Source organism: Pseudorca crassidens, chromosome 20 (genome assembly GCF_039906515.1).
Source record: "Pseudorca crassidens isolate mPseCra1 chromosome 20, mPseCra1.hap1, whole genome shotgun sequence".
NCBI lineage: Eukaryota > Metazoa > Chordata > Mammalia > Artiodactyla > Delphinidae > Pseudorca > Pseudorca crassidens.
In genome coordinates this window covers 26,638,519-26,653,611 of record NC_090315.1, presented here as the reverse complement: position 1 = coordinate 26,653,611, position 15,093 = coordinate 26,638,519, and the positions used below count along the sequence as shown (strand labels likewise).

Genomic DNA, 15,093 nt, shown 5'->3' with positions numbered 1-15,093 from the left:
TTCTATTTGGTCAGATTTTTACCTCATTTTTCTCAATTTTGCCAACCTGCACACGTATGATTTCTTATGCAGGATCTAGGCAGTGTACCTCAAAGTTATGAGGAATGTGCCTGACTCTTCAGATTTTTTCATGTGATCCTGCATCCATTTATTTGATATCAGTTTGACTTGTCACTGAAGCTACTTTGTCCTTTCTTTCTTAGATCCTTTCAAGACTCTACAAATAGGCTGCATTTTTTGTGACAAGTTTGACTTCTCAGGTGAAACTCAATAATAAGACTGGTCAGAAAAATGACTCTCTTTGGGGCCAGGGCTCAAATTAATGGGCTTCATTGTAATATTCAGTAAGGAAATAAATTCATAAAATTTAAATGTTTAATCTACTTTATATTTTTATTAACATTTGCTTAAGTAAATTTGGTAACAAAATATGCGTAATTGTAGGTACCATAGATTCTCTTCCATTTCATCTCCTGATCAATTAAATGAAAATATTCAGGAGTAATAAACTTGATACTGTGAGTAATGGAACAAAGAATGTGTCCAGATATATTCATTAATTCAGAAATAAAATTTAATGACTTTTAATTTTGTTTTTTATGAGTACAAACTAGGTTAACAGCCCACACTTCTGAATAATCTTACTTAAATTGTTTTTAGTAAGAGCACAAAGAAAATATTTGATCAGGCATAGGTTTATTATTTTAGTTCAACCACTACAGTTAGCACAAATACAAAACCACAATCATGTTTACAAGGCAAACATTGTACAATAGCTCTGTATACTAAAATATTATCGATAATGCAGTTTGAGAATCAAAATATCAGCTGGCTGATTTTGCTTTTATGATGCATACTGATATCTTTTTCTAGCATTATAATGCCACTTAAAAAATTTACCATTCTTTCAATATATTTTCATTCCTAGTACACATAATTAGTTGGAAAATTCATTTAATTGGCAGTAAGGTGGGAATTTAGTCCAAAGTGCAAAGACTCATTTTGATGAGCTGTGTAATCACAAAACATGCAGTGGTGAACTTTCAATTCATAAACAATTACTATTGTTCAGTAAAGATTATTATTGTAGTGGGCATAATCATGAGAACTTATTTTCACTTGATTATAAGCAGTTCTTACCATCAGATTGCTTATGGCATGCAAGAGGTCCAATAACTCTGCCAAGGGTGTGGCAACCACTCACCAGCACGATCAGCCCACACATTAATGGTTGCCTCGATTAAGCTTCAACACAAACTTCACACACTTCTGGAAAACCTGCCTCAACAGGGTCTCTAACACCTTCCTCACTAGCTAACCAGACACGGGTCATCATTGCTTGGCTTGACTTCTCCTTCCAGCAGCAAATTCATCACAACCTTTGTCAAATAGCTGCATGTTCCTCTTTTTCCCAGCGGGGGAGTATTGTAAAAGGAAGTCATGTCATCCTACAAAGGAAAACAATAAGCAAGTTGTTTGATTTTTTTGTTTATAAAGAGTTGACAGGTAAAGTCAGTGTCAGCCTAGAGGGAAAAATAAATTCACAGAAATATTTCCTCATGGAAAAGATGAGCTTCTTGAGTTTTTCTTTTATTTTCCTGAGGTGTCTTCTCAGCATATAAAACAAAGACAGACATTTTTAGTATTCTCCTCTTTGCTGATAATTTTTATTTACTTAGGGAACCTTTTTACTGACAAGCATAAAATATTAAACAGAGAGCCTGGAAGGGACTATATTAGGTAGTACACAGCACCAATGTAGCCTGTTACTCATTCCCAGCCTCCCCAGAATTTAATTTTATAGCCTTCTGGAACCTATGGCTCTTTTCTGGTAAAACACATTTTAACTGCTAACTATAAAAAGGAAAATTTATCTCTTCTTAGATTTCTTTTTAGTTAGAACTTCATAGCTGAATTGACTAGTAATTAACTAAAAAGTAACATTAATTCCTTAAATAAATCAGACCTCCCTCTGCCTCTCAAGTACTCTATTTAGTACTCCGTAAATCTGTTTCATAAGATAAGTGATAAGAGATTAGGGATATTTTGAAGAATTGAGACAAAAAAACAATTCTACAAAAAGCTATTTTGTCTACTTACTTGTTTTTCAACTTCTTTTAGTCGACTCTCATCTTTTTGAAATTCATGAAATGCTTCTTTCACCAGTTTGTCTAGATCTACTTTGTCTTGAAATTCTAGCTCAGGGTTTCTTTCCAGTACAATGGATACAACCATTAGTAACTAGAAGAGACAGACATATTGAAAGCCAATTATATGAACCATAAAAGCGACACAGTCTGGATATGTTTTCATTCTTTACTCAGACTGATGTATGGTCCTCATATTCCACAGTGTGTTCTGTACAATGACAGGCTTTAGGATCATCCATGGATGGAATCTTCCTAATCTTGCAAACTAGTAGCATGAGTTCTGTTTGGAAACCTCACCTTTTTTTTTCATTGTATGTATCCCTGTAGCTGTATGGAAATGTTTTTCAGTTACTTAAATAAAACTAATAACTTAGAAAAATGACTTTTCTAATCCTGTCAACAGTACATAGTGCCCTATTCACCCGAAGTGTCTGAACTCTTTCTGGTCTTCAGGCCTTAATCCTTGGTGGCAAGACACCAAAACAGTGTCCTGTGGAGCACAGGCTGCCTCGGAAGAGGTGGTAGGCAACAAAGCCAGAGAAGGCAGATGAGTTCAATGGAGATTCTGGATCTGGGCTCAGGATCAAATGACTTGGGAGTCTAGCACCCCAAAATGAGTATAATTCTGTGACATCATAGTATTTTTTAGGGGACAGTTATGTTTTAAACAATATACTTTGACTCTTTATGACATGAGTATTATTTGGTTTGTATAAGCTATCTTAGTTTAAGGCATCATCCTATTGTTTGGCTACCCTACACATTTATCTAAGTAGTAATGTTCATTTTATATGACAAACTGTAATATGCAAAGACTGTAATATGCAAAGATTGTATCTGAGTATACAATGCTTGGTAAAGACTTTCTCATGATGATTATGGCTCCTAAGTTGGCCATGGAACAGGAAAAAGGCCTCATAATTCCCAACTTGGGAATCTTTTTGAATGTATTTTATTGAAATGCTTCCCAAACAGAACCGGAAAGAACCAAAGGAAACAGAAAAATCCAGGGGTCACAATGTGGGAGACCTTGGGGCAGGGCTTTAGTCAAAAGAATTCGAAGTTTTGCTCAAGTACTAAGTGTAGATTTCTTCCGCAAAGAGAATGACTTTATTTTAGAGACAACTATGGGCACAAGATACCAAAAGGTTAACAGCACAAAGAAGGCATTCACCCTTTTGAAAACCCCATCTTTTCTTGACCCCAGTCTCTGCCTCACTCCCACATGCTATGACACTGACTGGCTGATATTCTTTCCCAAATCCTGGCACATCAGAGATAAGGCTGAATCTCACTTAGCTGACTGTAGCTCCAGATATGCTGGATTTTAGGAGGTGCCACATCCAGTTCAGCACCCACTGAGAGCTTCTGTATCAATAAGACATATTACCCACCCTCGAGAAACACAAAGTCTGATGGAGACATTCCCAGAGAAACAGACAAAGTGAGGATGAGCTATAAATTATATCCATTCATTTGAGGGATTCTCTATGTATTTTTTTCCTTTTTCTTTACTTATTTATTTTCTATGTATTTGATATGTTTTAAAATGGCAAAAAAGCATGTGTACACATGCGCACACACGTGTGTGTGTACATTAGCATTTAACTTTATATGGAGCAATGATGATACACAAAATTACATGTCTTCTCTGTTCACAGAGAGATGTCTAGAAAGGTGTCCCTCAAAATAATAGTGGCAATCTATTGTTAGTGGATATAGAGACATTTTGGGCTTTCTTTTCTATAATTTTCTGAACTGTTGAAATTTTCTACAATAGTCATGAGTTATTTCTGTAAACAGAAAAAAAAAAAAAGACAAATAGAAAAAGGTCACTTCCTCTTTTTCATGGTACTGTTGATGCACTTACTGTGGGGGTGAGTGTATAGCTGAGAAAGTTGGGCAGTTAGCCTTTCCACCCTGATGGATTTAAGATGTTTGAATTGTTCATGTGCTTTGACTTGGGTCAAGGATGGCCATCTCCTCCAGGACTCAACTGGAGATTTGGGTTAGGTGAGGAGTGGAATTCCTGGTCTCTTGGGCAGTTTCCTTATACTAGTTTTCAGGGAACAGATAGAAAGCACTTCTTCAGCAATCTACATTTTAAAATACAAACCTCCACAACTATCTGTCTGTATTTTGGCTGGTCAATATTTCCCAACATGTCTTCCACAAGGAGAGAGAAATTCATCTCATACATGGTCATATCTGACAGGGTTGGTTGCTGAAAGAAATAACTCAATATTAATATGCTGCATTGTTATATCCTGGTTCCCACTTAATAGGAAAACTTCATTTTCTAGTCAATAATCTTTTTCAGCTTCTACAAAACCTTAGAGAGCATTTTCAGCTATATGACTGGATTTTATATATGTCAAATTACTGAAGCCAACCAGCTTGTTGTGATAAATTAAACCTCCTGTTTTTAGTAGTTATCTTCACTATTTTAATGTTTTTAGGGAAAAGGGACTATATTAGAAAACCACTTCAATACACAAACGGAAGAGCCAAAAATTGAGACAACAAATAAGAGTACATATTGCTTTCAGAATTAACACAAGAAGTTATGCTTGCTGTCAGACTTCAGCATGTAAGTCACCTGCTATTAAATTAACATCATTTCTGTGGCAGGTCCTTTCTGAGCTGGCAGCATAAAAATGCATACAAATAAGTGAAACAATATTATGCGCAGGAAAAAGCAAAACAAAAAAAATGTTCTCTACTCTACTCTTGATATTTCATTTAAGACAAGAGTATTGCAAAATCTTCCATTCACATTCCACAAACCAAATGAAAGCAGAAAATAAACTCAAATCTGAATCATATCTGGGCATGGTAGATAATCTTCAAAGGATGGAAGGAAAGGCTCTAAATGTTAGGCTTATATGGTGGAAAGCAGATGGAGTCCCCAGAATTATTACCAGAGATGCAGAGATGATGAGTCATACTTATTTGCTTTTACCTCAGTGATGATTTACAGTGAACTTAATCACAGCCTCAGAACAATATCTATCTACGTACTACTCAAAATGGGACCCAGCAGAAATGTCTCCTTTCAAACAAATGACAGCAGTGTTATTCTGCTTGGTATAATAATGCCTCAGTCCTATATTCAGTATGGTCCATCTATTGTATTCTATATTCAATACAATCCAACATAAGGTTAATGTTTACAGGTAGTACCTAATTTGGGGAAAATGAAGCTGGTTGTTCAACAGGGTGCGGGCATACCTTGTTTTATTGTGCTTCACTTTACTGCACTTTGCAGATTGTGTTTTACAAATTGAAGGTTTGTGGCAACCCTGTGTTGTTATATGACGGTTACCAATTTTTAGCAATAAAGTACTTTTTAATTAAGGTACATGCATTGTTTTTTTAGACATAATGCTATTGCACACTTAGTAGACTACAGTATAGTATAAACATAATTTTTATATGCACTGGAAAACCAGAAAATTTTATGTAATTTGCTTTATTGCAATCGTCTGGAACCAAACCTGCAATATTTGAGATATGCCTGTAATTATAACTGTTTAGATGTCTAGCAATGAGACTAATGGGGTCACAGAAGAAAAGGAAGAACTTTTCATGGGTTCACATCAATTTCCTTTTAATATATCTCATTTGAAAAGTCAACCTAGCTAGTATGCAATACAATAGTTAAACCTAGAGAAGAGACATCAAGGCTGCCTTATTTTCCAGTCTCTGAAAGAAGTGGCAAGTGTAGCAGAGAAGTTAAGAGAAAAGGCTCAGAAGTCAAATTGCCGGGGAAGGGGGTTGCACTCTGGGTCAGCTACTTCCTAGATGTGTGACGTTGGAAAAACCACTTATCTGTGCTTTAGTTTCCTCATCTGTCAAACAGTAACAATAAAGTACCTAACTCAAAAGACTGTTGTGAGAATTAAAGGAGCACTTAGAAAAGTGCCTGGCACATAAAAATACTTAACATGTAGTTGTTGTTAGCAAGGAGAAAATACTAAATGTAAGTGGCCCAGGCAATTAGACAATTAAAAGAATATCTGGTAGGTATTAGCGGGGGTTGGGAAAGAAGGTAACAAAACATTGCCAGAGTCCACTGTACATGGACACAAGGCCTAGCAGAAGAAGCAGGACACGAACAGTAGAGGCCAGTTCCCCACCCACAGGAGACAGAGCTGCTCCATACAACGGTCACAGAGCATCTGGGAAAGGGCTGGAGCACCTATACTGGCGGCCGACAAGAACCACTCAACAGTTTGTTAATAGCATAAAGAATCCTTTTAAAAAGTTCTTATTCATTTTTGAAAATAAATAATAGATTCACAAAGTTCAAATTCTGAAAGGTTAAAAAGGGTTTTCAGTGAAAAGCTGCTCTGTCCCCCCAGACCACAGTTCCTTTTCCCAAAGGCAAAGACTAGAACGCTACCAATTTCTTATGGATCCTTTCAGAAATACCCTATGTACATATAAACAAAATGAGTATGGGTGTGTGTATTTAAGAATATTTTATTTTCACAGATATAGAGATCAAACTAGTAGTTGCCAGTGGGGTGAGGGAAGAGGAGAGGGGCAAGATAGGGGTAAGGGACTACGAGGTACAAACTATGCATAAAATAAATAAGCTGCAAGTATATACTATATAGCAGTGGTCCCCAAACTTTTTGGCACCAGGGACTGGTTTCATGGAAGACAATTTTTCTACAGAGCAGGGTGGGGGTGGGAGGGGATGGTTTCGGGATGATGCAAGCGCATTACATTTATTGTGAACTTTATTTCTATTATTATTACATTGTAATATATAATGAAATAATTATACAACTCACCATAATGCAGAATCAGTGGGAGCCCTGAGCTTGTTTTCACTTGCCACTGCCTGTAGGGTTTTGATATGAGTCTGCAAGCAACTGATTTATTATGGTCTCTGTGCAGTCAAACCTCTCTGCTAATGATAATCTGTATTTAGAGCCACTCCCCAGCGCTAGCATCACTGCCTCAGCTCCACCTCAGATCATCAGGCATTAGATTCTCATAAGGGGCACGCAACCTAGATCCCTCGCATGCGCAGTTCACAGCAGGGTTTGCGCTCCTATGAGAATCTAATGCTGCCACTGATCTGACAAGAGGTGCAGCTCAGGATGTAATGCGAGCGATGGGGAGTGGCTGTAAATACAGATGAAGCTTCACTTGCTCACTCGCCCGCCACTCACCTCCTGCTGTGCAGCCCACTTCCTAACAGGCCATGGACCAGTACTGGTCTGTGGCCCAGGGGTTGGGGACCCCTGCTATACAGCACAGGGAATACAGCCTATATTTTATAATAACATTAAATAGAGTATAATTTATAAAAATACTGAATCACTATGTTGTACACCTGAAACTAATATTGTAAATCAAGTATACTTCAATAAAAAAAAGAATACTTTGTATAAAGACTTTCATCAAGAATAATTTGTTTGATGTTTCAACACTATAAACAGATACACTACTCCATTTCTTGAAGGCCTAATTATTCCCTGACACCTAAATCATTGTGCATAAGCACAATGATTTAGGTGTCAGGATTAAATAAAATAATTAAATCAAAGAGGCAGGGCAGTTTATATAACTTGGGAAACCATCTAAAGGAGGGAACACTAATTCATTCGGACCAACGGTAAGTTACATCTCAATTAAATGATTGTCTAATGACCTAAAAAGTTACTGTACTTTTCACATTCAGTACAGTTCTTAACTAGTAATTTCCTTATCCACAGCATTACTAAGTCACCTTGTTTCTTAAGACTGATTTGGTTCTGTCTTTTGAATGTATGTTTTCCTGTTTGTGAGGTCCCCCAGCACTGGCCCATTACAGTTGGTGGTGAAGGAATACCACCACTCAGTAATGTCAATATAAGAAACCCTAAATTCACTAATAAGCAAACAAAGGAAGGATAGATTGCTTGGCAAAAGGTTTGACCATATGGTGTCTTTAAACTGAGAACTTCCTTGAAACATCTGAAATATGATAAAACAAAATTTTTTTTTTATTGAATACAACTTTCAAGCAAAATATCCATTTGTAAAACAAGGCTTTTTTATAGAGGAACACTAAAATTGAAAAATAAAAGGAACTCAGATTGGGAAAAAATATTTCCAATCCAATTGACCAGACTTATTTTCTCCCTTCAGGTATCTGGATACCCCTACTTTAAATACTCTTAGAAAATGGAATAAGTAGAAAAGTTATTTTCAAAGCAGAGAAGGAAAGAACTCTCTGCTCCTTGAGGTCCCTTTAGAAGTCCCTTTACTGACACAAACAGAGTGGGGCTGTACCTGGGGCAAATGCCTTCCAGCTACAATGATTCCATTGGGTGTGCGCTCCAGGATCTGCCACACTCGGTCATAGAACCCAGGGGGAGTTCTATTCAAAGACCCATCGATCTGACGCCTGTTCAGCCAACATCTGTAGACCAAAAGAAAATGCCTCAGTGTTGAAAAACAAGCTTGTTCTGGCAGAAAGCAGGGCTTTTATATGGATTAACTGTTCCAATAGAGTGAGCAAGAAAAGCCAAATTCCATCAATGATGCTTATCTACCATGTGTTACAGAGGTTACTAAATATTTCAAAGTGAAAACAGAGCTTGCAGGAAAGGAAAAAACCCCCAAGATTTAAAGAAATTTAACAAGCAAAATGTTATTCTCTAGTAAGTTACTTACAACTCACTATGTGATTAAATGACTTTCTAACATAAAAAGCAGCTCAATGTAAAAACACAGCAGCAGTCATTTTCAAAATTAGTTCATGTGGTCCTCACATACAATAAAATGTAAGCTCCATGAAGACATGGGCATTGTATTGATATATATAGCTTGATCATTCCTATACACTTCTCCAAGAAAGGTGCTTAATAAACACCTGATAAGTGGGTGAATGCTCAAAAAAGCATGATGTATCTAATGAAATTACCTTATTTTAAACCTTATGTGTCAATTTAAACCTTATATTTAGTTTTAAACCTTAATTTAAATATGGCCAAAGTACCAGTGCTGAAGAATCAGTTACCAAATTTTACATGTCATAATAATCGACATGTAAGAGTCAAAATTCTAGATCTATTATTTGCATGGATAAAGTATTAAACCTTAAAGATATAATAGTTATTTCAATCACAAACTGCTAAAGATGCAGAATTTGCATAATCTGAAAAGAACACACAAATGACATAGTAGTATATTCTTACAAAAGCTGAAGATAGTAACAAATATAAACTTTTTATACTTGGTATTAAAACAGGCTGCAGAGTAAAATGTGTCATCAACCACAAGGTGGGAATGTAATGACCAACAGTATTTCTAGGTGTGAAAATAGCTATGCATGATACAGTAAACATAAAAAGACATTTTTGTTCTGGTGAAAGAGGACCAATGAAATTATATCACTACATAAGTGAGGAGGCACTTTTTTGGACATACAGCTTCTTTTGGTAGACCCACACTTGTGCGGCTGGGTTCAGTGCTATGCTAAAGAGAAAAAGCCAAAGGAGTTCCTTCATGATGTTTTATTTTGGAAAATGGGTGTGCAAACTGAATATCCTATATTCTGCATTTGATTTTTCCCCTTATTTCCTTTGTTTGGCAACAACAAAAGAGATGTTTTCCGAGTTCTATGAAGTCATGGTTAATACTATAAAAAGGAGATGTTTGCTTAGAACAACATAAAAGGTAGAAATGTGTGAATACTCACAGAGGAGGAATTATTTTAGAAGAATTCTCTTATTTTTACTTTTTTGGCTTCTTATTTTGAAAAAAATTAGACTTACAGAAAAGTAAAAAAAAAAAAATTAATGAAGTTCCTCTTTACTCAACTTCCTCTACTGTCATCTTACATGACCAATAGCACAACTATTCGAAACCAGGAAATAAACTACTAATCTATGGGCCTTATTCAAATTTTGCCAATTTCACCACAAATATCCTTGTTTTGCGCCTGGATCCCATCCAGGACCCCACACTGCATTTAGTTTCCAGGTCTCCTTAGGCTCCTCTACTCTGTGACAGTTCCTCAATCTTCATCTTTCACGACTTAGACATTTTAGAAATGTCAGTTATTTTGTAGAATGTACCTCAATTTAGGTTCGTCTGACGTTTTCTCATGATAAGACTTAGGTTATGCATTTTTCACAGGAATACCCAGAAATAGTTGTACCCTTCTCAGCACATCATATCAGGGGGTATGTGATGTTGATGTATCTTATTAATGGTGATGTTAACCTTGATCATTTAGTTAAGGTGGAGTCTGCTGGGTTTCTGCACTGTCAAGTTACAATTTTTCCTTTTACAATTAAAAAGTATCTTGAATGGAAATACTTTGAAATTATGCAAATTTTCCATTTCTCATCATACTTCTACCCACTAAATTTAGTGGTTCTTGCCTGCAATAGTTATTACTCTTGTATTTGCCTAATGGTGATTTTTTTATTTCCATCATTCCATCTATACTTATTAATTGGAATTCCATTGTAATACAAGTCCCTTCTCTCCCATTTATCTACTTATATCAGCATGGACTCATGGATATTTATTCTACCAGATGTAATCCAATAGTAACATTATTTATTTTCTTGCTCAAATTGTTCCAGCTTTGGCCATTGAGTCTTCTTCACATTGTCTCCAGCATCCTTCTAACACACCTCTATAATTTTTTGGAGCATTTTCTTACTTTCTGGTACCACAAGATGCTCCAGGTTCATCTTGTACTTTTCTTGCCCCAGCCCTGGAATCAACCATTTCTCCAAGGAACTCTGGTTCCTTTATTAGAAAGTGGTATTTGGAAATCAATATCTGGGCACTAGGTTTGCTCATTGCTATTGGGGTTTCATTGCTTCTAGGTTCTTTCAGTGGACAATTAGAAAAGATATGGATGTATGCTCGCATATACACATCCACATTTATTGCTGTATCTATTTCTGTATCTATACATCTGTGTAAAAATCATGAATTCATACTGATATTCCCAATTCCAGCCCAAAACCACAGGGTATATTCTAGCCACTCCTCTTTCCTTATTTGTAACTACATTTTCCAACAGTGAAAAAAAATCTGGCTCAAATTAGCCACATTTACTTATTTACTTAATATCAGTGTGTGTATGTATACACACCATATATATAACACTATGTGTGTATGTGTGCATATATATATATATAAATAAATATATATAAATTCCAGAATTGCTAATTCCTACCTCTGTGAGAAAAAAAATTATTATATAGAATACAGGATTTGTGTGCAGTTCTTTTTTGTTCAGCTTTACAGTGTCTAGTCAATGTTTTCCAAAGGTACTTTGGTTAATTCTTGTCATACCCTCCCCCCTTCAGTGTGGTAATATTATTCATTTGTAATATGGTTAGGGTCAGTTGTTACTGTTTGTATTCTATTTTGGGTACCTTGCACACATGGATTAATTTTAATTAATTATTTATATTTGGGGAATATAAAACATTACCATAGTTTGAGTCAGAGCTATTCAAATGGTATACTCAAATGGAAGGTATATTCAAATGGAAGTATTGCTCAACCCTCAACCCTACTGCACTGTACCTATTTTTTTCATTCTTCCCACCCTGTTCCTCCCCACTCCCTGAAGGTAACCAATTTCATTAGTTTCTGATTTATCCTTCCTGTATTTCTTCTGTAAAAGTAAGCAGATATCCCCTTCTTTCTTACATGAAGAGTAGCGTACGATACATACTCTTTTTTACTTTGCTGGGTTTAAAAAAAATTTTTATTTTATTTATTTTACTTATTTATTTTGGTTGCTCCTGGTCTTAGTTGTGGCAGGCGGATTCCTTAGTTGTAGCTCACAGCCTCCTTAGTTGCGGTTCAGCAGCTCCTTAGCTGCAGCATGTATGTTCCTTAGTTGTGGCACATGTGCTCCTTAGTTGCGGCTGGCGGGCTCTCTAGCTGCAGTTCATGGGCTTCTTAGTCGTGGCATGCGAACTCCCAGCCACAGCATGCATGTGGGATCCAGTTCCCTGACCAGGGATCGAACCCGCATTTCCCCACACTGGAAGGCAGATTCTCAACCACTGCGCCACCAGGGAAGTCCTCTGGTTTCTCTTCAGAGTGTGTAAATCTTTTGCCTTTTACTTTGCTGTTTTTATGTAATGATATAGCCTAGAAATTATTCTATATCAGTTCATAGAGACCACACTCATTCTTTTTTCACAACTTCATAGTACTCCACTGTGTGGACATACCAGTTTATTCAAATAATCCCTCATGCATGGGGACTAAGGTCATAGGCATTCCAAAATTTGCAATTATAAACAATGATGCAATGAACAACCTTGTGCATATATATAATATCTATTCATGCTGTTGGAGGCAACCTCCAGGGTGGGTCCCTAAAAGTAAGACTGCTGGGTCAAAGGGTAAGGGCAAATGTAGACTTTTTTTTAGATGTTGTCCAATTCCCATATAGAAGAGTTGTAGTCACCAGATATATATAGGAGTGTCTGTTTCTCCACAGCCTCAGCAAATGTTTGCCATACTGTTTAACTTTGCTAGTCTGATAGATGAGAAATGGTATCTCAATGTGTTTTAATTTACATTTCTCTAATTATGAGTTAGTTTGAACATCTTTCCAAATATTTAAGGTCCATTTTTAAATTTTTTAAATGAATTGATCAATCATATTTTCCCCCATTTTTCTCTTAGGTTTTTGGTTCTTTGTCCCTCAGTTTCTAAGATTCTTGGGTATTAGCTCTTTGTAACAAATGTTCTGTTCCAGCTTCTCAGTTGTCTTTTGGCATTGTCTATTTTTTCACCATGAAAAATGTTGCTTTTAATTTTTATATAGTCTTAATAATCTTTTACTGCCCCTGGGTTTGAATCATAGTTAGAAAGTCTTTCCCATACCAAGGTTACAAAGGAATTTACCCATGTTTTCTTTTTTTTTGAATTTATTTTTTTATATTTATTCCATTTTATTTTTTTGGGCTGCGTTGAGTCTTTGTTGCTATGCACGGGCTTTCTCTAGTTGCAGTGAGCTGGGGCTACTCTCTGTTGTGGTGTGCGGGCTTCTCATTGCAGTGGCTTCTCTTGTTGCGGAGCACAGGCTCTAGGCATGTGGGCTTCAGTAGTTGCAGCACACATGCTCAATAGTTGTGGCTTGCAGGCTCTAGAGTGCAGGCTCAGTAGTTGTGGCACAGGGGCTTAGTTGTTCTGTGGCATGAGGGATCTTCCTGGACCAGGGCTTGAACCTGTGTCTCCTGCATTGGGAGATGGATTCTTAACCACTGTGCCACCAGGGAAGTCCCAACCCATGTCTTCTTTTAGCACTAGTATGGTTTCATTTTTTTTTTTTAACGTTTAGATCACTAATCTGTTTGGAGTTTATTCTCAAGTACAGTATAAAGTATGAATTTTATTTTATCTTTTCCAAATGGCTATCCAGTTGTCCCATCACTATTTATTTAAAAAGTCCATCCTTGACCCAATGATTTTGAGATGTCATACATGAAATTATCATACATGAAATTTCCATAAGGTCTTGGGGGGGTCTATTTCTGGACTTTTTATTCTGTTCAACTGTTCTATTTTTCTGTTCATGTACCAGCATCACGTTATTTTAATTATAAAGACTTTTAAATATTTTTACTGTCTCTCTTAGGGCAAGTCTTTGTTTTATGTTTTTCTGGTTATTCTTGCATGTTTGTTTTTCCACAGGAAGTTTAGTATTAACTGGTCTAACTCCATAAAACAGCTTGTTGGAATTTTATTGGAATTTCATTAAACTTGTAAACAGACATCTTTAAAATGTTGAATTTTCCTGTCTAAGAACAAGGATGCTCTTCCATTTGTTCAAATATACTTTTGCAGAAGACTTCTTCTCTAGGTATTTCTAGGCATATAACTATACCTTGGAAAGTACCAGGTACACAGATAGTGCTCAATAAATGCTTGCTTAAATAATTTTATTAAAGCACTTTCTGTAATAAAGATAACTCTTCAATTTAATGCAATCCAAAGTATTTGTTTTGTTTTTATTCTAAGGTTAGCACAAGTTAAGTCTAAGACAAGTTTTACCTGAATAAGTTTACAGTCTACTTAGAGAGACAGAGTTACAGGCAAGATATTTAAGTAACATTACCAAATCCAAACTTTTATGCCAAAATGTTGGGAGGAATTGACCAAAGTGGAATGAAGTGTTACATTCTGCATAGAATAATAAAGATTAAGAAACATTTACAATCTATACCTGAAAAAAGTATAAAATTCAAATCAACACAAAATCACAACTGAAGACAATTTTTTTTTTTTTTTTTTTTTTTTGCGGTACGCGGGCCTCTCACTGTTGTGGCCTCTCCCGTTGCGGAGCACGGGCTCCGGACGCGCAGGCTCAGCGGCCATGGCTCACGGGCCCAGCCGCTCCACGGCATGTGGCATCTTCCCCGACCGGGGCATGAACCCGTATCCCCTGCATCGGCAGGCGGACTCTCAACCACTGCGCCACCAGGGAAGCCCTGAAGACAATTTTAATTAGTATCTCTAGGTATGCTGCCCATCTACTGGTCTTTGATAAAGGACCCTCATTACCTTCCATTCCTTTGAGGCTGCAGAATATCCAACAGAAGCTGTTTCACTTCAGTAGGTGACAACTGATATAAGTCTCTGGCTGGCTTGTTTCCACCACGGATCTGTAGTTCATACTTCATAGCATGGATGATCCACCTGAAACAAAACAGGGAAAGCATGAATCAATAACTCTTGAAATAAAATCACCTTGTGCTTCTTTTGGCAATGCCCTTAACAGCACTGACCCATCCAAAGAGGAATGAAGAAAAGGCCATTTGAATTTCCTGAACTGCTGATATAATTACTTCCATCAAGATTATGTGACATGATCAGCCTCTTAAAAATGAGCCCTGCTTGTGCATATGTGGATAGGTAGTAAAACATGAAAATAGACAGATACTGGGGC

The 15,093-nt window shown here is 36.6% G+C and overlaps 1 protein-coding gene across 7 annotated transcripts in view; it reads right to left on the bottom strand.

Moving 5' to 3' along the window:
* Positions 1–679: 679 nt before the first annotated feature.
* The window catches only part of PHKB (phosphorylase kinase regulatory subunit beta), a 193,668-nt gene continuing 179,254 nt past the window's right edge, over positions 680–15,093 (bottom strand). For all 7 annotated transcript variants that reach the window (XM_067718117.1, XM_067718116.1, XM_067718115.1 and 4 more), the window contains 5 exons: positions 14,709–14,843; positions 8,442–8,571; positions 4,267–4,374; positions 2,101–2,241; positions 680–1,448 (listed from right to left, as the gene is read on the bottom strand). In XM_067718117.1, the coding sequence (XP_067574218.1) occupies positions 1,311–1,448; positions 2,101–2,241; positions 4,267–4,374; positions 8,442–8,571; positions 14,709–14,843 (652 nt within the window). In that variant the 3' untranslated portion in view covers positions 680–1,310. The remainder of the gene's footprint in view (positions 1,449–2,100; positions 2,242–4,266; positions 4,375–8,441; positions 8,572–14,708; positions 14,844–15,093) is intronic.